This window comes from Cupressus sempervirens, chromosome 8 (assembly GCF_028749045.1).
Source record: "Cupressus sempervirens isolate cs-2001-9-10 chromosome 8, ASM2874904v1, whole genome shotgun sequence".
Classification (NCBI taxonomy): domain Eukaryota; kingdom Viridiplantae; phylum Streptophyta; class Pinopsida; order Cupressales; family Cupressaceae; genus Cupressus; species Cupressus sempervirens.
In genome coordinates this window covers 343,733,129-343,756,016 of record NC_143125.1, presented here as the reverse complement: position 1 = coordinate 343,756,016, position 22,888 = coordinate 343,733,129, and the positions used below count along the sequence as shown (strand labels likewise).

Sequence of the window (22,888 nt, the reverse complement as noted above, 5' to 3'; positions counted from 1 at the left end):
TAATTATTAATAAAGATCTAGATTTTTGGAGTTTCCAAACAATTCTAGACAGCCAAATTTCGGGATTCAACATGCCTTTAACGGTGTTACCTTCCACAACCATTCCTAGGTTTCTAAGGTCAAACTGAAGCTGAAACAAGGATATTTTTAATGACTCTTAACTCATTCCATCACAAATTACTTGGTTTTAACTTGATATCCTTGATTAGCTTGCTTTTGCTCACATCCTCGACAGACTTGATTTTCCAGCAGGCCGAAATTGCTTAAACTCATCTCTCTTCGACATGGAAACTTGAAAATTGCCACCAACTAGGACCACCAAAAAGCATTGAAGACCACTACTCCTGCTAAAGCAAAAAAGGGGGTCCTCATTTGCAACAGGGAAATGGTGTGAAAACCTCACAACACTACCCTTGTTGATGGTTTACTTCCTTTGTAACTCCAAAACTCTTTGTTGAAGGGCATATTGTTAGCTTCATTGAAGGGCCAATGTGCAGAAAATTTAATCTTTCCTGTGTTCTCTTTTGCTGTTACATTCTTATTTATCTGGGAAAGCAAAATTACTGTTTCCTTTGTCCTCTTTTGCTGTTACATTCTACAGTAACTGGACAAATTTCTCCTTAGGGACCACCATGACCATTTTCTCCTCAGTTACAAGTGGCTAATTATGTAATGCATTTGATTGTATTATGCAGTTACTTCAAATTTAAAGCTTCTTAATAATCTACATGTGCATCTTTGCTAATGTTATTGAAGTTTTATTATATAATAACTAGCATTTTCTGTTCATAGTTGAGTTTAACTTGTAGTGAGGAAAATCATCTTTTTTGTAGGCCACTCGACATGCACGAAGGGTGTATGTTGGCAGCCTTCCTCCTATGGCCAATGAACAGGTAAATATTGTATTTTTAATGCAATTTCTTATCAATATTGATGCAATTTTTTTAAAAAGATAAATGGTTAGGGTTCTTATCTTAACCATTCGACAAAGTTATAGTAATTACTGATTTGATGGATCAAGATAGTTGATAGATTGTTTGATTTTGATTTGGCCATTACTTGAACCTGTGACTCGTGGAAACCAGCCTAATATAATTGGATGCTCTGAACTTTCACATGTTTCTGTTTGGTGTTGGGGTTACATTTAGGACCTGTCAGGGGTTAAAGTTTTACTCTGATTTGCATCATAACGTGACTGCAACTTCTGAATGACCTAGATAACTGTGAAATTAATTTATGTGTAATGGTATTCATTGTGTTTAAAGTTTTACTGTGATTTGGGTGATGACCACAACTTGGATATGAATTAGAAAATTGTGAAATCACTTTATGTATTCTGGTATTCAGTTAAACTTTGTTGTCCAATTTTTTCTAATCATTAGGCTTTCTTTTTTCTCTTCTTTTTATTTTTTTTGTGCAGAAGCACAGAGCCTGGTGCTAATCACTGCCACCAGCACGAGTTCAAACTCCTGCTTGTGGGGTGGCAGCAGCTCAACCCTAGGTGGCTGCTGTTGGTGAATAATCTGGGGAACATGCTCACTCAAAATATGAATTGTTGGATGAGGTTTCTGCTATTTTTTTTTGTTTGTTTGAAAGTTAGATGGTGGTTGATTTCAACTGGCTTATGGAATCTCAGAATTTAGGTCCGCCTTTTTGGTACGAGGGTAAGGGAGCAACATCCTGAGTACAAGGTTCTGAATAATAGATGTGTTGGTTTCTTTAAACAACAGTAATGCTTCATATTTGGGAATATAGGTTTGATGCATGATTTTACAGTTACACTATACTAGTAGCTAGTGTTTTACCTTTCAACATCAACCAAACAATTACCTCAAATACTTATATTATGTTCTCTTGAAAGATTTGCAAAGTGATCAAAAGTAAATATGTGTCAGTAAGGTTTGAAATTGAAGAACAAGGAAAGATGTATCATGGACTTCTTATGAAGTGAAATTGGGGTTTGTAATGGTTCCCCTCTGGATGAGGTTTCTGTTTTATATATTATTGCTTTATTGGTTTGGATATGGTTCTCATGTATTATCCCATTCTCCTTTCCAGTATAATCATATGGTTTAATTATGAGAAAGTAAGTTTCTTAACTTTTGTTGTGTGATGGGCAACAGAGTATTGCAACATTTTTCAGTCAGGTTATGACTGCTATAGGAGGAAATACTGCTGGGCCTGGTATTGATGCTTTCAATTCTGTATTTTCTTTAAGTCTGACATGTTAGATTTGATGATATTCTAGAGTACATCTCAAATTGAAGTTTACGCTGGTCACAGGTGATGCCGTTGTGAATGTGTACATAAATCATGAAAAGAAATTTGCTTTTGTTGAAATGCGCACAGTTGAAGAGGCTAGTAATGCAATGGCATTGGATGGCATTATATTTGAGGTATTAATTTTCTTTGATGCCTGGTCATAAAGGATGGAAGCTCTGGAGATATTTGTATGTTTACCAGAATATGTTGCCACAGGGAGTTCCTGTCAGAGTAAGAAGGCCAAGTGACTACAATCCTTCACTGGCAGCAGCACTTGGTCCAAGCCAACCTAGTTCTCACCTCAATCTAGCTGCTGTTGGTCTCACACCAGGGTAGTTATTATGTTTTATTCGTATCCTGATACTATTTGTAATCCATGTTGTTCTGCTTATGCTTATTATATGGTCATTTATTTTCTCTCTCATTGTTTCTACCTTTTACACCTGTCAGTATTCAAATGCTCATTTGGAAATGAATCTTGAGTTTTGTTTTGATGTTTTTCATAGTGCTGCTGGTGTAGCTGATGGACCTGATCGAGTTTTTGTAGGGGGTCTTCCTTACTACCTCACTGAAACACAGATAAGAGAGCTGCTTGAATCCTTTGGGTAAGTGCACCCAGAGGTAGAAGGGAAGTGACTTGTATCTGTTTATTTTCTTGAATTTTGAGCCTCATCTAAATTTCGATTCATGAATTATTCTTTTGCTATGGTAAATTTTATGGAAAGGGAAGCTCAATGGAGTATGGGAAATATCCACATTATACCACTCTATACAAATCATGCTTTATTTTTGAGAATTTATTTTCTTATCACACTTGAAAAATGCAAATAGTGTGAATGCAATATTTTCAGGTTTAATTTTTTTATATATGTTTCTTTTTATTTTTCTCAAAGATTATAAATGAATGGTTGAATCAATAGAGTTCAACCTCACTAGTAAACATCCATAAGTTTTAAAGCCTCACAAGATGGAAGCAATGTAGGTAGAAAAGATCAACTGGAGTTAAGTCCATGAAATTATTATTAAAATAATTGTTGTTGTCATTCTATGATTTGTGATTATCTCTCTTTGGTGATACTGGCAACACAACTGAATAAAATAAGGTTTTGGTTGTAAGACTGCTAGCGGCTCAATGCAAAATAAATTTGTACAAACATCTATAAATGAATTATTAAAATGGGAGAAATGGCATTCCAACTTTAAAGATTCATCTCTTGAGAATCTTACGAGTGTAAGATGTGGTTAGCCAGGATAGTTTCAATAGGCATTCAGACAATTTGTATGTGAATCCCCAAGCAGTAGAAAAGTCCATCGCTTAACAACTTGCTATGCTTCAGTTCCCTAATACACATACAATTGAATGAGTTAACAAGCATCAAAATGCACCAAGTCCAAGCTTCCCAGAGGTCATCTTATCAGAACATCTGGGGATACAATCTCGAGTTCCAACCTGACAGGAGCCCATATCATTCTCAGTTCTGAGACCATTTGTGTGGCAAAGCCCTAACAGAAAATTCTAGTCCAAAACCCTAGCAAAGCCTAGATAATTTTTTAAATCAACTGGTCCAGTTGTAGAGCCTGTGATTCTATCCTTGTGATGCTCCTCATGGTCGTAGAGACTGCCTAAGGGGGAATTTCTTGTAGACTTTGATGGTATTAGTATTTACAATTTACTGCAAGTGTTGCACTGAGCTCTCAAATTTAGTAGTCCACAAATGATCAAACTCAACTTGCTTGCAAAGAGGCTGTGATGTGCTGGGAAGAGAGGGAGTTCTGTGTAGTCATTGAGGTAGCAACAATAGCTAGAAGATTGCAATTGTAGTTTGATATTTCGATTAGAACAAAGAAGAAGGCCATGGAGAGACAAAGCAAGTGGGTGTAAGTTCCCAAAATTTTCCCATGGAACTGATATTATAGGTCATTTAAAAAACATGGCAATCTAGCACAACTTTCCTTTGGCTGCACTCGTTTTTAAACCTTTTTGTTATCAGTTTCATGAATCAGATAAAAAGCACAACTATGAATATTTTGCTTTGGGAGATTCTGTTTTATCCTTGGACAAGTAAACTTGCTGAAGGGATTACTGAAGTAATAGGAAGGATTCATTGCTTACAAGGGTCATGCCATCAACACAAATCAACTATGCATGACAAGCAATTGGTTGTTCTCAAGGTCTTCACCGTCGCGGTTAGTAAGGCAAAGTTTGTTACTTATTTTTAGCTTTAATAATTGGCAAGAAGCTGCTTCATAGCTGTATGACTGATAGTGGAACTGGAACTTTCGGTGGTGCCCTAAAGGGTAGCAAATACACTTGCATATTTAAAGGAGTCACTTTGCTTGATAGTACCTTGGTAAAAACATTGGAATCATGAAGGATCTTTCCCTATTCTTGCACTTATGCCGTAATCCTAACTGGCCAAATTGGAATCAGAATAGAAATCAGATTCGGATTTGGTAAGTAGATATGGCTAATTTTATTTTGTAGGTTAGGATACATTTGGGTTTGTACAAAAAGTGTATATAAACATAAATACATATGAAAAATTAAATATATTAATTGTAAATGTATATTTAAAAATATTAATTATAATGTTTATATATTTATTAAAAAGTAAGCATATTAATTTAAAGCTAAATTGTTTATATATAAATAAAAAATTAAATATATTAACTATAAATTACAAATAAAATTTATTACCAAATCTTTATTTGTACATGCAAAGAATAAAATAATGAACTTAACACATTATAGATAAAACATATTATTGAATCCATTTTTTTCATTGTTGAATACATTTTTTTTGTTCGATACCTTACCCATTTTTAATTCTTTGTTTTTCCACACAAAATTGAAGGTTCGAGAAGTCAAACAAAATCAATTGCTTGGACACTACCAAGTCCACCCATATAAACGTTACTAAATTAAATCAGTTGGATTAGGTGGTATTCCCAATGCACTAACTTCCATTGTTGGCAAAGCATGAGATTTTCTTGTCAAGTTTTTTGTAAAACAAACACTGTTGGAGAGAGATTCTATCCAAATAAATGTTAGAAAATACATTTTAAAAATCAGAGATGCTGCCATTGATTCAAGTTGAAATCAGCACATGAATATTGAAATAATCCAAACCCTACCCGATTCACAAGCGATTCCAATTAGTACCGATTCGAGTATGAGTACTCGAAAGCAAAATTTTGTCAGACTATTTGGCAACATATCCCTAACCTTTCTTTTGCACAAGATGTTGTTTAGAGACATTTTGTTGAGGTAGGAGGGTATATGTCATTGGATTGGAGCTAGATGGTTGTAAGAACTAAGTATGAGGTTTAGATCAAGATCCCCATTGAGCCAATCACTGAATTCCATATGAGCCTTAACTTTGTAGGATGATTGACAATGGATGACATATACATGATCAAAAGTTCAAAACCATAGAGCCATACTTGAAGATTAATTAGAGCAATTGGTCACAAATAACTATGCATTTGATCCATATGAAAACTTTGAGTCCACTAGCATGAAAAAATAGAACATACATGGAAAGATGTCCTTTTTTGGTCCATTCCAACATCCTTGAAAACATCCAATTTTCTTAGAGAGAGAGACATTATGAGGAAGGTATTCTGATAGTGGCAGAGAGTTTCTAGAGCCTAGATGAGTATATTGGTATTGTCTATGTGTAGATCTACCATTTTGAGAGTAGATCACACTTGTTGGAGATGTTTGTCATGTTAGGAGAATGCCAACTTGTGCATTGATTGATGTTCAATGCACTTGAAATAATTACCCCTATTTTTTTTTTTCGATTTTGCCAAATAGTGAACATCAACAAAATGACATTGCAAATAGAGATTCACTATTGAAACTAATTATCTTAAGCAACTTCAGCAATGCGTGTATGTCTTCAAGGTGCAAGCAGATCTACAAGAACACAAGAGAAAGTTGAAGGGATTAGTAGAACAAGTGAAAAAGCTGTCTACACAGGTCACATACTTGAGGAATCAAAATGATCAATTTTGGAGCTTGCAAAGGATCTCCCATGGGTATCAATGAGGCCACCGATGAGGTTATCAAGGAAATTGCCAAGGGAACTATCAAAGAAACAATCAAGATACCAATTACCAAAGAACTAATAAAAAAGGTGGTTTCCAAAGAAACAACTTAGGAGGAAATTATCAATGTGGTGCTAGTCAAATAACCAAGGGTATAAAAACAATCAAACCCATCAAAAGAGGACATGGAATACAAATCCAAATAATGGAAATGGGATGTCACCACTTGACAGCCCACCAATTGCTGAGAATAAACCAACAGAGAAGATATTCCTAGTTGAGGCCACTTTATTAAGATGGTGTAAGAATATGTGAGGCAAATCAACATTTAGAGTTACAATGTCCTCAGTTCTAAAGGGCCATAAATGTGTTCCAGAAAGTGGTGGATGAATCAATCAACCAATAGAATTCTCCAGTGATAGGATATGAGATTGTCCCAAAGACGATATGATCAATGCTTAACTTTTGAGGAATTTTCATTTCGTCATGAACTCGAAGCTTATGAATAGCATACTGGAAGATTTTGACTAGTATCAACCAATGGTCCAGTGGGAACTCCACACTTTCACTAGGTGCAAATGAAACCATGAGGAAAGCTGGCTATCTTTTCCCACCATTAAATAACAATTTTTCTGTTCAAGGCACAAATGAAGTTCAAGCATTTCAACAATCTTGCAGCAATAGACCAAGGGTTTATCAAAGGAATTAGAGAAATAATGAGCTATTGAATTCATCTCTTCCTCCAAAGAACTTCAATATGTTTCCACATCCAAATGTGAGTAATATGCCTGGCCATCCAAGAGATTCTCCTAAATAATGACAAGACAACAATAATAGTAGTCAAAATGCTAGCAATATGCAAAAGAACAACGGAATCCAAAAGACCAACAAGGAAAAAGCTAATAACCCTCCAAGTGGTGAAGAGCAAAAGAAATTGAGATAGTGTGTGACAAAAGAATTGAGGAAAATTGAGAGAATTTTGCTTTCGTTTGAATTGGTGAAAGTTATAGAAATAAGAGATGTACTCCTTAACTATGAAGGATAATAAGAATTAGGGGTCCTTGGTCAAATCATGATAAATACTTCAGAAGGAGCTAACAAGAATGCTCACAACATGTCTAACATGGCCCAAAACACTAACTTGGTCAAAATGTTGCATGTGATGATCAAAGCACATTTTAATAATCATGAGTCATCATATCTAGTCTACATAGCTCGAAGTGCTTCAAATTTAAATCAGGACACAACTAAGATTGGAGGGACAAGCAACTACAAAGCTAGGAGGAGTCAACAAACCGATAGAGCTAAAGACAAAGCTTTCACCTAAATTCACCACTCCAATTATGTTTTACCAGGGGAAATATGAGCCAACTCCATTCTTGCTATCGGTAAGGATTTTTGTCAAATTACTACATAATTGTTTGATAGATTCATGAGTATCAAGTGGGATGCCCTTAGTTGTTTGTAGAAGATTGGGACACATCCCTACAAATGCAACCAAGAAGTTACTCAACTAATATGACAAAGGTTCAATTTACGGGCAAACTAAACAATATTCATATGCAACTGGCATTTGATCCTAAAATGAAGCAACATGTTGACATATTAGTTGTAGATATTCTAGATGACAAAGGCATGCTATTGGGTAGAGACTGGACTAGATAGTTAAATGGCTAGGTGGCTACATATTTCTCACATATATGGTTGCCATGGAGAGGAAGTCCAAATCAAATTTGAATTGAAAGTACCCTAGTATTGAAATTGACTATTACAGATTATGGGGAGAAGGATGAGATCCTATTCATTGAGACAAACTTGGGCAATCCAAGATGCAATAAGTTGTGATGTTGGACACGCCATATGGGGAGAAAGGAAAATAATTGTTAAAGGATCAAAACTCCTCCTAGATATTTGTAGAAAATGACCAAGGCTCCTCACAAAGGTGAAGGGATCTTTGAGAATTTCAGAAATTTAGTATTGAGAACTATGAGACAACGTCTAGAATTGGGTAGTTGAACTTTAGTGTGATATCTATTGCTGCCTAACTTGTGTAGAATTCATAACGCATTTCGTTCAGAACTATCTTGCTCCATGTGCGAGAACGCTTTAGAACAAGTAGAGAAAAGGATCCTAGGGGAGTTGAAGAAAGAAGATCCACAAGAAAATTAAAACGACGAGTGGAATGAAAAGGAAAAGCTTCCACAATAAGATGTAGCTGAAAGTAGTGAGATGGGCTAAGAGAGAAATCAAACTCCACCAGAAAATGACTAAGAAAAGAAAGAAGATAAATAAAGTCCCCCAAAAGAACTCCATAAAGGATGTCAAGGAGATAATCAAGCATGGACTTTGAGATTTGATGACTCTAAGACTAAGAGAGGATCATGGTTTGGATATGAATTGACTAGTCTATCAAGAGCAACATATTTGATGACACATAGATTACAGTTTCCTTAACAATTAGGTTGAATATGAAATTTCGATGTTGGGTCTTTTGTGTACTATAAACAAAGGAGCAAAGATACTACATGTATTTGAAGAGTTAGAACTGGTGGTATGTCATGTTCGAAAGAGGTATACATGCCATGATAAAAGAATAAAGAAATATCGAAACAAAGTGTGGGATATAATTGAGAGCTTTCAATGCCGTCCATATCAAGTTTGGATATAAATCTTGTAACAAGGCATCCAATGCTTTAGCCCAGGTAACAAGTTAATTGATATCATTCGCATTGGTGAAAGGAAATAATTGTCGAAGGATCAATTATGGGGAGAAAAGAGAATAATTGTCAAAGGATCAAAACTCCACTGAGATAATTGTAGAAAATGTCTAAGGGCCCTCATTAGATGAAGTTGAAGGGATGTTTGTGAATTTATGAAATAATGTGTTGAGAACTGTGAGACAAGGTCTAGAATAGGGTAGGTGAACTTTAGTGTGAGATCTATTGCTACCTAACTGGTGTAGAATTCACAATGCATTCCATTCAGAACTATCTTGCTACATGTGCGAGATTGCTTTAGAACAAGTAGAGAAAAGGATCCTAGGGAGTTGAAGAAAGAAGATCCACAAGAATATCAAAATGACAAGGGGAATGTAAAGTAAAAGCTTCCACAAGAAGATATAGTTGAAAGTAGTAAGACAAAAGAAGAGAGAAATCAAACTCCAACATAAAGTGATACAAGGAAAGAAAAAATTAAATCAAGTCCACCAAAGGAACTCCAAAAAGGATGTTAAGGAGATAATCAAGCATGGACTTTGAGATTTGATGACTCTAAGACTAAGAGAGGATCAAGGACTAGATATGAATTGACCAGTCCACCAGGAGAAACATATTTGGTATCACATAGACTACAATTTCCTTAAGAACATGGCTGAATCTGAAGCTCCGGTTGGGTCTTTTGTGCACTATAAAGAAAGGAGCAAAGATAATACATGTATTTGAAGAGTCAAAACTGGTGGTATGCCAAGTTTGAAAGAGCTATGCATGCCATGATAAGAGATTAAAGAGGAGATGAGGCATTCTTAAGTTAAGGAAGAGTTTCTAGATGGGATAGCATCAGGGTATGGAGATTTGAAAATGTATGATCCATCATCACACATACTATACCACTTAAGGAAGGAAGTAAGCCATTTAGACAATGCCAAAGGCTCATTTGCCCCTTGCTGGAGCCCTTAATTTATCAGGAAGTAAGAAGCTATTGACAACAATGATCATATTCCTAGTGTGATACTCAAGGTGGGTTACCAATTTGGTCCTAATTTGGAAGAAAAATGGAGAGTTAATGTTAGGTGTGAATTTTTGAAATCTAAACAAGGCATTTGAAAAGGACAATTATCTATTGCCATTGTTGGATGAAGTATTGCAAATAATAAATGGATCATAAATGATTACATTCATGGATGTATGTTTAGGATACCATCAAGTCATAGTTGTAGAAGATAGATTGAAGGCAACTTTCACACCAAATGGCAAATGTTTTCTTATAAGAAGGTGCCTTTTGGCGCAATCAACACTGAAGCAACATTTCAAAGAGCCATAGACATCACTTTTAAGGTTTTGAATCTTGAGAAATAAATGCATCATAATTTATATGGATGACCTCACAATGTTTTCAAAGAAGAGAGAGGACCACATTGAAGATTTGAGAAAGGTTTAGCAAGATGCAAAAACTTTGGAGTCTCTCTCAATCCAAAGAAATGCGTGTTAGGGCAACAAAAGGAAAACTGCTTGGACATTTGATTTCAAAAAGAGTAATTATGGTTGATCCTTAAAGAGTGGAGGTTACTTCGAAGCTAAGTTTGCTAGCCAGTAAGAAATAATTGAGTTCTTTCTTCAGAAAGACTAATTTTGTGAGGAAGTTCATCTTAGGTTTTGCAGAGATAGTCAAACCAATGAATGACATGCTCAAGAAGGATAATTGTGTGAGGAAGTTCATCTCAGGAGTAGTAGAGCTAGTCAAACATATGAATGACATACTCAAAGAGGATGGAAAGATTAATTTTTTGAGGAAGTTCTGAGGATTTGCAGAGATAGTCAAACCTATGAATGACATGCTCAAGAAGGATGCTGGATTGGACTCAAATAGCAAGGAGCGCTTTTTTGGACTTTGACATCTAGGAGAGCTTTTGTCGAGATTATGAGAAGCCATTTTACATATACTCATTTTCTTCAGATCATTGTGTGTGCCACAATCCTCACGTAGAGGACTAAAGAGATGTGGAGCATTCTATAGCTTTCAAAGAGGAAGGGTTGAGATGCCCCAATGCAGAGAAGTAAGCTTATGCTATTCGAACAATTGCTATTCAAGAGAAGAATCTTGCAATGCCACTACAACTAGTCATTGAGGATAGACTATAAACTTAGAATGATTTGATATGATTTTTCTCGTGTGCCTATATTTAATGTTTTGCACTTCCAAAAGAGATCATTTGTTCGGTGTTGATAGCAACTTGAGATAGTAGTACCTCTTTACATTTGATTGTTTTGTTAGTGTGATGATTTGGGAGCTTGATATGGTATGTTTGGTACATTATTTTAGTGGGATTTTGATGAGTGGCTTCTCGATTCCAGGTATGGTAATATTTACATAAGAGCGTAGCAGATTGATGGAGCAACATTCTCGAGGTTGATATGAAATCTAGACATTTGGTATCAGCCTGCAGGTACAAATTGTCAAAACTAGAACCAGAAAAACAAACAATAAACTTTTCACAACAATTTATCCTGGGCAAAACCGTCTTCACAGAGGGAAACAACCCAGCCCCAACAAATCTGAACTTATATTGAAGAATTCAAAATGATTTACAATTACAGAATCCAAGTGATATGAGTATTAAGAGAGAAACTTTCAGAGATATTGATGGAGAACATCAATCAATCGATATATATATATATATATATATATATATATATATATATATATATATATATATATATATATATATATATATATATATATATATATATATAGGAAGAAGCAAAAAAACAATCATATAATACCCAATGACTTGAGCAAACACAAAGGAATTGAACCCAGGCACTAAAAATAGTGATGTATCACAAAATACTAATATCTCGAAGCTTTCGAACACACAAATCTGGAAAATGCAATAGGTGAATTCATACACCTTGCTTGACCAGAATACACAGATATGAAAGAAAAGCGGTGGACTCACCAAAGCAAGCACTTCATAGAGGCTTCTTGAGTAACGCCCTTTTTCCATGATGAAAAGGATGAAGAACCGATCGATGGTGTTCCTCTTCGAACGTACACTGTTTGCAATGGAAGTTCTCTTGTCCTTAACGTTATGAAAGACCCGATCATTAGCCATGTTGATTATATATGCAGCCAGCAAGCACACACAATTATGAATATGATGGTGCTTATTCCATGCAATGAAGCAAGATGGTTGACCACGTAAGCATCTCTAGATCACTGCTGCGGTTACAAAAGAGTAAATTAGCTAAGCCACAATAACTCATTCTTGGGTCCGTTAGGAGACATATGGCCAAGCAGCGGTGATGAAGATTTGTCTCCATGAGAGTCAAGCTCACATGTTGACACGTGCATATGAGAATGTTTATTTGGAATGAAGTCAAACATCAACACAGAGTTCTAGACCAATAAATGTTAGTGCAAATACTCAAATTATAAATTGCAGTAACAAAGTGAGCAAAATCAATCACACAAAATTTCATATGAAGCTATTGGATATATATAAATTAATTTGCATGCAAGTTGTTATTTGAGTTCCTGTGGAACATTGGGTAAAATCTGGAGCAAATATCCAGAGAGGGATGTTACATCAAATTTCAAACCTTGTGACAACTATGATAGTGTTGACAGAAAATATTATGCCAAATGGGAAATAATTGGTTGATGATGACTCCGTGAGCTTCTTATGCCTTTACATATAGCAGGTTATTTCTTTGATTTCAGCAATACAATTTTGATAAAAATTTAAGTCACACATTGGAAGTTTTGAGTCTGCTCTATATGATTGTAGAGCTGCTTTAAGTGGGTTCGTAGCTGAGAAGAACAATTATCTTTGAGATTAAAATATTTGGAGACTTTGACTTTTTTCTTAAGATATATCAAAGGTAACTTGGACCACATTGTAGCCAAGTAAACTTTTAAGATTGCTTACGCTATAGTTACAGATTTATTGAGATAATGGTGATGATTGAGTTTGATTGCTTTTTCACCTGTTTCCATTGAAATGGAGTTTCACTTTCATTTTTTGGATGGTGGGAGGGCTAAAGTTCCCCAATTTTTTAGAGGATTGATACGAGTTAAGTGACTCGTGCAAAGCTTGAGTGTGAAAGCACCATTGGAATATGTTTATGTTCAACTACAATAGGGGAGAGGACCCAGTAGTTGAGCACCCTAACTTCACGCTTCTCAAAATCCTATGTGGAAATTTCAAATCACTCTCATTTTTTCATAGTAGCTTACTTGGCAAGTTCCCTGCTTATAACTAAGGTTTCAGAGCCACGTCATCAAATATGATGCCACATCAGCATGCTTTTTGCCAAAGTGTCTTAAACAGCCCCCAAAAAAAGTGAGATCAATCATAGTGCATTGGAGACCCCCATACTTGTGCAGCTGATGTGGCATCACATTATTGGTTGTTTTTTTGGGAAAAGGGACACTTTTCATTCACTTATGGGGAATCATCATTAGTAAGAACAACTTTAAAGTCACAACTATTGGTACAATCTTGTCGAAAATGTTGAATATTAAACCAACAAGTGTGGGTGTCAAGTTAACAACTTCTATCACAACCATTGGAACATGCTCAAGTATTGGATCCTCTCCTCTTCATGGACATTTAAAAGCTCAAACAATCTAACTTATATTCACTCAAACTTTATTTTCCATCATAGGCAAACAAAGGCTTGTATTTCTCCCCCGTTGCTTTGGAGGAGGTTGATCCACCACCCAATTGGATTTCTAAGGCTGAGGATCTTGTTTTCAAACAACCACATTTTATGTTGATCAGACTTAGTCTGAAGTAGTGGTGGTAGTAGTGATGGAGGTGATAATAGCATAAGCACATAGTGTGGATGTTGCTGACACATACAGAAGCACATGGAGCCACCATAGAACCAGTGATGGGCCATGGGATACAAGCTCCTCCATAGTGCAGTACATTAGTTATTTTTGTTTTTAATGCCATGGATGTCCCAATCATGTTCTTTCTACAGCACAACAAATATCTATTTGTTCAATATTCTTGTTTTCTTTAGATCAAATATCTATTTGTTAGTGTAGTTTTTTATTTTTTCTATTTTGCTAGGTTTTTCCTACACTTTTAATAATCTCGCTTAGGTTAATAAAGCATGTCTTATTAGGTGAATGGTTGTGAGGTGTCACCTTCCTACATGTGAGCATCCATTAGCTATCTTGGGAAGATACTTTGCTATCTTTAGTCCAATAGATGGTTGCTCCTCATTGGTTGGTGTTGCCACCTCCTCCCTCTTCCTAGCCTATATAAGCATGCTACCTGGCTTGTATTTGCATCTCTTGTTTTTGCATCCTCTTAATGCTATTTTTGCTTCTAGCATTTGCATTACTCTCTTGGAGACTAAGTCTATGATGCTATTTTGATTTTGTATCATTTGCATTCATAGTTTAGATATCTACTCTTTGCAATAGTTTTCTGGGTTATTAATCTTTTCAGATTCTAACATGGTATCAGAGCTTTTCTATGTGCAAGAGTAGATTTTAGTTTCCTTATTTGAGAGATTCGGGGGGGGCAAATAAATTTTATTGTAGTTTTTTGAAAAATAAAGTATGCTCTTCTCTTGCATCTTTGGATGATCCTGAGAATCAGAAAAGTTTTGACAAAAACAGTTTTTCTCTGGGGTTTCAATCTCAAATCTGACAATCAACTTGCATATTTGGAGTTTTCAATCAGTTTTGCAGGTTCCAGCATGCCATTGATGGACTTGAGAAGTTGATCCAGCATTTGCATGTCAAATTTTGGTTGCTGGGGTCGTTTTCTGATTTTTGGAGCCGTTTTTTTCTGTTAAAGGCGTCTAATTTACACTACAGCAACATCTTCTGTTCATTACGAAGAAAAACGCTTTCTGGGTTTTGTTCGCAGCCTCGAAAAACCATCTGGGTATCTTTTAGATTTTGCATGCAAGTTGTATATTTTTCAGAATCGAGCATGCAAAGCTACAGCCATACCCCTCTCCGTTGGCAGCCGCAGATTTGAATGCAGTTTTCAAATTTCTTGTTCTTGCTCATACGAACTCCGATTTTGATGATTCTTGTTATGAACTTGGCTATTTTTTTGTGCTCTATCCACTAGTGGAGTTAGTTTTTGATTTTCATGCATGAATTCTTCAGAAATTGTAGATTCTCAGCCGTGACTGTGCACAGTTCTCGTTTTGGTAACTTCGGAGGATCATAACTTTCTCATACGACCTTGTATCGAGGCGATTCTTTTTTTGAAAGTGCATGATTTTTTGAGTAGATCGCAGTGGTGCTATTCGTTTCCTTGATTATTGTGCCCAAGTTTCACTTTTAACATATGCTCTTCATGAGGGTTTGTAATGCATTGAAATCAAGACCTACTTGTGGTTTTTTGGCCATAACTTTTGCATATGGAGGTATTTTTCTGATCCGAAAGAAGCGTCGAAAAGATGCTTCTGAGACAGAGATACTGGTATAGGTTTTTTTGAGTTTTGATACAGTTTGGTTGCCTATTATGGCAATCAAAGTTGGATGTTCTATTTTGCACTCCGAGAGGCGTATTTTGAGCTTCCGATCTCAAATTTTGGACTTCTTTATATCGCTGGAAAGCTCTTTCTGTGCTCTTTCCAGTGATGTTGGTTGTTGTTCCAGATTCTGTTCCAGACACATCCTATTCAGTCTTTTGCATTTTAGCATTCTGGTTGATATTCTGTTTATTTCAGGTTCGGAGATCGATTTTGTTGCTTCAGTTGCTTCGTTTTGGGCTTTACCTTCTGTTGTTTCAGCCTTATGTTTTTTCTGATCATTGTTGATATTCACTGTAAGCATCTTTATGCAACGCACTGAGATAAAGTGCCACTCTTGCGATTCAGGATCTTTTTCATCATTGTGATTCATTGTACTCGCACTATTATATAAAGTGCCATGGGGGGGATAGTTGTTTGCCGCTTATAGGCCCTCTTTCTCTAATTCCTCATGCAGTGTCAACGACACATGCCTTTATTTGTGTTTGTACCTCAGTCTCGATGTGTTTGGCTCCTGTGTTGTAGGAGATTTTTGGCCCATCTTTTCAGCTGCCTGTCACCTCACCTACCTTAAGGGGAGGATATATTATTGTTCTATGCTTCTTTGGTTGATGGTTCGTGCCTTCTATTTCCATGGAGGTTCCTTTGGTTGATGGTTCGTGCCTTCTATTTCCATGGAGGTTCCTTTGGTTGATGGTTCGTGCCTTCTATTTCCATGGGGGTTCTACAGATCAGCATTTTGACAGAGTTTTGCGGTTCTTCATGCTTCAGTGATGCTGCTTCTTCATGATCACTCCTTGTTCCTGTTTTAGGGGACAATTTCCCTAGTGGGAGACTTCTTCAGTTCTTCACTAAGTTCTTACCTCTTTTTGGGGGAGGGTTTTTCCCTTGTGGTTTTCTCTCTTTTCCCACTTTCAGAGGTTGCATCTTCTTGCATTGTACTTGGGTACCTAACATGGCCTCGTTGCCGGGACCCATTTCTACATCCACCTAAGCTTCGCTTATGGGGGGGTGTTAGTGTAGTTTTTTATTTTTTTTATTTTGCTAGGTTTTTCCTACACTTTTAATAATCTCACTTAGGTTAATAAAGCATGTCTTATTAGGTGAATGGTTGTGAGGTGTCACCTTCCTACATGTGAGCATCCATTAGCTATCTTGGGAAGATACTTTGCTATCTTTAGTCCAATAGATGGTTGCTCCTCATTGGTTGGTGTTGCCACCTCCTCCCTCTTCCTAGCCTATATAAGCATGCTACCTGGCTTGTATTTGCATCTCTTGTTTTTGCATCCTCTTAATGCTATTTTTGCTTCTAGCATTTGCATTACTCTCTTGGAGACTAACTCTATGATGCTATTTTGATTTTGTATCATTTGCATTCATAGTTTAGATATCTACTCTTTGCAATAGTTTTCTGGGTTATTAATCTTTTCAGATTCTAACAAGAACCAGTGATGGGCCATGGGATACAAGCTCCTCCACAGTGCAGTACATTAGTTATTTTTGTTTTTAATGCCATGGATGTCCCAATCATGTTCTTTCTACAGCACAACAAATATCTATTTGTTCAATATTCTTGTTTTCTTTAGATCAAATATTATTTCTTATTCATTTCTTTTTGACATAGACTTCTGTTTTCAAATATAATAGTGTGAAATTGATTTGTATTTTTTTTCCTTGAAAATCGATTCAGAGTAGAGTGAATAGTAGAAGTGTAAAACATGCACTTAAAATTTTCAGGCTGCTGGGGTTTTGAGTCTAAGTAAAATATCAGCCTGCCAAGTCCGAGCCGAGTCTAGTAACTATGATCCAAAACAATACTCAATATTACATCAATTTCTAATAGAGGCAAAGACTAAAAGATTTGAAGTTTAAAACCTGGCAGGGTTAGTTTGGTGTTGTGATGTTTTACCTTTCCTTGACATGTTTATGTAGTTGTGATATTGCTATCAAGATTTAACTGTGTAGTTTTTGAGTCAAACTCATTGACCTATATATCATGAGTAGTGATTGACACATGAATCCATCTCTCATGAGAATAAATGGAACACTTATCACTCCTTGGATTTAGGTGATGCTGACAGAGGTGAAGCACCGGGACTTCCGGGGAGGTCACCCATCCCAGTACTACTCCAGCTCAAGTGTGCTTAACTACGGAGTTCCCTCCATGGTTAAACCCACTCTTCTTGCAACCCCATTTGTAAAACCTTCACCAAGTGTTGTGCCTTATGGACCATTCATTAGAAAGCCCCTTAAGCTCATCAATTGATAAGTAGGAGATATTTTCCACAAGAAGTCAAATTGTGATATTGCTATTAGGATTTAAGTGTGTAGTTTTTTAGTCAAACTCATTGACCCATATATCATGAGTAGTGATTCACACATGAATCCATCTCTCATGAGAATAAATGGAACACTTAGCACTCATTGGATCTAGGTGATGCTCATAGAGGTGAAGCATCAAAACTTTCTCGGGAGGTCACCCATCCCAGTTCTACAGCTCAAGCGCACTTAACTACGGAGTTCCATCCATGGTTAAATCCACTCTTCTTGCAACCCCATTTGCAAAACCTTCACCAAGTGTTGTGCCTTATGAACCATTCATTAGAAAGCCCCTTAAGCTCATCAATTGGTAAGTAGGAGATATTTTCCACAAGTAGTCAAATTGTGATATTGCTATCATGATTTAATTGTGTAGTTTTTGAGTCAAACTCATTGACCCATATATCATGAGTAGTGATTGACACATGAATCCATCTCTCATGAGAATAAATGGAACACTTAGCACTCATCAGATCTAGGTGATGCTCATAGAGGTGAAGCACTGGGACTTCTCGGGAGGTCACCCATCCCAATACTACTCCACCTCGAGCACGCTTAACTACGAAGTTCCCTCCATGGTTAAACCCAGTTTGCTTGCAACCCCATTTGCAAAATCTTCACTAAGTGTTGTGCCTTATGTAGTACCATTAACTACCATGACATCAAGATCTTCTGCAAGAGAGACAAAAAATCCAAGAGTTCAAGCAATTAATAAATTGATGAAGTTCTTTGTGCCTCTGGGAACAAAGAAAATGATCACTTCCTGCATTTTTATAGTTTTCTATTTTTTGGGGTTTTTGGGAGGGATGAGTCCAGTCCAATCTGTTGGTAATACTCTTAGTCAAAGTTCATCTTTAGATGGTTGATCCCTACCAAATTCAGAATCATCTGAATTAGTATTATCTTTGTCTCCCAAGCTGATCTTTTTTTTTTTTAATATTGATGGAAAAGAAAGATTTCAAAAGGGCCAATCGATTGACAATGAAACCAATGAGATAATATTAACTTGATGGCAAGTTAAAGATTCCTTGAAACATACACAACTCATTGACAGTTTGCTTGCAGGACGGTTGTTGAAGAACGTTTGACAAAGACCTTTATGCAAACCCACTTAAAATGTTGTGTTTGTTTGCCTAAGGAGATTGGAATTGATTTTCTACCCTCTCATCTAGATCTTTGATGATAACTAGTTTCACTTTTCCCAATACTTAATCAGTAGATGTAGCTTATACACTCCCATTTACCAATATTTAATCAACTTCTAATAGATGATTTCTGATAAAAGCTTCACACTTTACTCTTACTGAAACCAACTTTCAAGCTTGCAGATATAACACATGATACTGAAATCTGTCTTGTTGTTTAACGACAATAATGTTTCCTAAGTATGTGATATAGTCGCTTAGACCTTAAATATTATGTATTGTCTTTTGTAGTGAAGACGTCCACTATCAATGGTGAATGTACTTTAGAAAGTCATCTCTGATATAAATATTGAATTTATGGGAACCTCAAAAACTTTATCGACAGGGATGATAATTCATTTATGCTAAGGTGTGCTCAAACATAAAACTATTAATGTCCGATAATGTTCCTTCTCATATTTCCTCTTTGACAGGTGAATGTAGTCAGCTCCAAGATTCAAGCAATAACGTCCTCTGCTGGCTATTGCTTACAGTTGTAGTTGTGTCTTGAGAGCTCTACCCAAAATCTCAAAACTTCCTTCAATGATTCCATGCCAGAACACAAATGATTATCATTGCTGTTACAGTTCCTTGATTCAGGATTCTGCTACAAACCAATGATGATTTTCGTAACAACCTCTAATATTCCAAAAATGGCGAGTAAGCTAAAATACACTAGCTCCAAGCATTTCAAATAATCTTCCCTTAACTAATGCTATCGTCGACTATAATAGCATCACAATTTTACTTGAATTGTTTGGTAATGACAGAATAGAAGTCACAACGCTCTCACCACAGTCATCGCACCTTCTACATAGACTATGAACTCCAATATCAGTTAGAGCTCTATCATTCTTGCTAGAGACGTGTGGTAATTAATAGCTCTAGTTTTGCAATCATTAGACTACTAGACATAGTTAACGTCTCATGACACCCGCGATCATTTACCTTCCAACTTGGACACTCTAGGCAATGAAAAGACACATGGTTAATATATCTCTAATGTTTACAAATTCATTCAAGTCACTCCAAGACTCTGCGATGACAATTTCCAGGTTACGTTTGCCCCATATATAGAATCCACATTCTTTGCTCCCAATCTTACAACTTACGGTATCTCTTTACTTTGGGATTATTGGGTTCTTTTTGTCAAAACCATCACTGTTAGCCCATTCTGTTGAGTTGGTTGAATAAGATAATTTGGAGATGGTTCACGCTATTATTGGTTTGGATACTTCATGCTATCTTGTAGGCTTCCACTCCCATTCGTAAATGCTTCGATGTCACTTAATGCAAGACTAATATGAGGGGTGTCTGGGGTGAAAAGTTCTTCACAAGTTTCAACAACAATTTTGTTGGAGTTAGAGTTACGTGAATATGGCTGTCACAGATTATTGCCTAAAGTTAGAATTCACCGTTGCTGCAAATAACAAATGTTGGCTCTTGCAAAAGTTGATTCAATGACTCTAGTTGTTTGAACTCAAGGTTCTCTTGCTCGTGTCTCTTAGTTGCCTTTGTGTTGAAGGTCACCTCACACACATTGCGTAGAATTCCTAACCGATGTTCAATGCCCTCCTGCAAGATTATTAAACCAGCTTCCCATGCATTATGAGAGGAAAAAATCACGCTTCAGAATTTAGCGATGACATTATGGTGATTAAATATGTGGCCTTATATTCAACAAAAGTATTATTCCTTCCAAAATGTCCAATGATGATGTTGAAATCTTGAAGCTAAATAAAAAGTGCCAAAAATAATAATACAAATCTCGAAGCTATTCAAAATAATAGTCAACTCTTCATTGAATTATCCCTGCCCTCACAAATATGAATGCTGATAAAGTTTCTCAACAAACTATAATATTGATTATATTGAGAATAATCAACATTGAGTGTTAATTAAAACATCTGCTCGATATTCATGCTTCTGAACTAAAGATATTTACTAGAACGATGGCAGAATGCTTCTACGGTTTTCAACACTGATTAAGCTTTTCCCTTAAACCTGCTTCTGATGGAATTTTTGATTATACTCAACAGGAGGGCAGGTTTAATGCTCTGATACCACTGTAATATCCCGAATATATATTTACGTGGTTTTATCTCAAAAAAAATTTCAGAACATAAATAGATGAATGATGCAATCTAAACCAACAATATAAACAAGTAGATTCTCATAAAATGCCTTAAAATATGTTATTGCATTATACATCAGCAATACAATAACCAAATATCAAGTCCAATCTTAAATACAAAAATACAGTCAAATTGGAAATACAAGAAAGAACCTGCAAGCACATGTGAGACACCTAGTGTGACATGTCCACAGACAATGGGGTTGCATCCATTGTATACTGGCACGAGGATCTCCATCCTTGGGCTGGATGAAAGCTGAAGCTTTCCAAATAACACTCCGAGAGAGGAACTAAAATCTGTATCATAAACCAAGCATGCCCAAAATGAATGAGTCTTCCTCTTTTAATGTTCAACTGCGATTCTTCAGATTCCCATTCCATTTTTTATCATATTTCCTCTTTGCCACCTTTCCCATTATTAATTAAAAGAGACTTTTTAGATAGTTTTAGTTCAACTCCAAAGTCACTTTTAATTATTTTATAAGTTGGGCTAATATTTTTCTAATGTTTCCAAAAAGGGGCATTGCAGGTTTTAGAAGCATTAGAGAAGTTAGCTAGTAGTAGGAGTAGAGTAGGAGAAGACTTTGTCGAAATTGTTGCCATAATGCTATCAAAGTTATTGAGGATTCATTGTTGGTCTTCAAGTTGCATTACTTAATGTTGATTTGGAGTATTGCAATGTTTCTTCAATTCCTCACTTAGATTCGATTTTATTTCATGTCAAGTAAAAATATAAGTAGATGAATGAAAGATATTGTTGAATGGTGATTAATGGTGGGGCTAGTGTCTATACCTTCTGTTACTCACTGATTGTAAGCAATAGTGCAAGGTTAGTCTAGGCCTAAATTGCAAGTGTTTAACTTCTATTAAAGATGTTCATTTAGATTACACCTTCATAGGCTATTTGGATGAATGTTGGCAATGAAAATCATTCCTGCATCTGTAAAAGATAGCACCGTCCTAGACCTAGTTGATTTGGCAAAGCAAGGATTGGTTAGAAGCTCAACCCATCATCGACATTATCTTCCATTCTTAGAGTAGAATAGTTTTCTCTAAACCCTTTCCTTGAAGTTGTTTGATTTGAAGAAGTTAAAGATGGTATCCATTGAATGAACAACGTAAGTCCCTTTGTGATAACCAACATAACATGTCATAAAATTGAGTGAAAGTCCATGATTAAAAAGGAACCTTGAGGTTGTCTCGTTTGATCACACAATCCATCTATATTGTTTAGCATATGGGGATCCTTATTCAAGAGAGTTGGAGATTTGGTTTTTCATCTTGAAATGCTAAGTATTCGGTTCTGTATATTGCAGTGGAGCAACACTCACATCAACAGGAACTCCTATCATAAACCATAAAGGAATGAATGCTACTACATTTGCTTTAATCACCTGAGGCTTTGCAGCTTCTATGTTGAGCTGCATAGTTTTACAGCTACTGAGATCTGGCCGAGGATCTGAATTTGATCCAGCTGTTGAATGAGAGGAGCTTCTATGGTCAGCACGTTGACCTGAACCTACCAACATTTAGGGTCTGTAACAAAGATGTTACTATAAAAACAACGGTGTGAGGTAAACGTAGTCCAAACAATTTCCCAACTTTTTGTCCCTTTTGCTGCAGTTCTGTTCATATCTGAGCTCCTTTCTGCAGCTAGTAATACTTACATCCCTGAGCCACAGGTACAAATAAAACTCAATGTATCCTGT

The 22,888-nt window shown here is 36.2% G+C and overlaps 1 protein-coding gene across 4 annotated transcripts in view; it reads left to right on the top strand.

Annotated features, from left to right (window-relative positions):
* LOC149542744 (splicing factor U2af large subunit B-like) overlaps nucleotides 1–22,888 on the top strand; it is a 144,623-nt gene that overhangs the window by 103,917 nt on the left and 17,818 nt on the right. For all 4 annotated transcript variants that reach the window (XM_089797634.1, XM_089797632.1, XM_089797633.1 and 1 more), the window contains exons 7-11: nucleotides 834–893; nucleotides 2,124–2,184; nucleotides 2,284–2,396; nucleotides 2,479–2,594; nucleotides 2,769–2,867. In XM_089797634.1, the coding sequence (XP_089653760.1) occupies nucleotides 834–893; nucleotides 2,124–2,184; nucleotides 2,284–2,396; nucleotides 2,479–2,594; nucleotides 2,769–2,867 (449 nt within the window). The remainder of the gene's footprint in view (nucleotides 1–833; nucleotides 894–2,123; nucleotides 2,185–2,283; nucleotides 2,397–2,478; nucleotides 2,595–2,768; nucleotides 2,868–22,888) is intronic.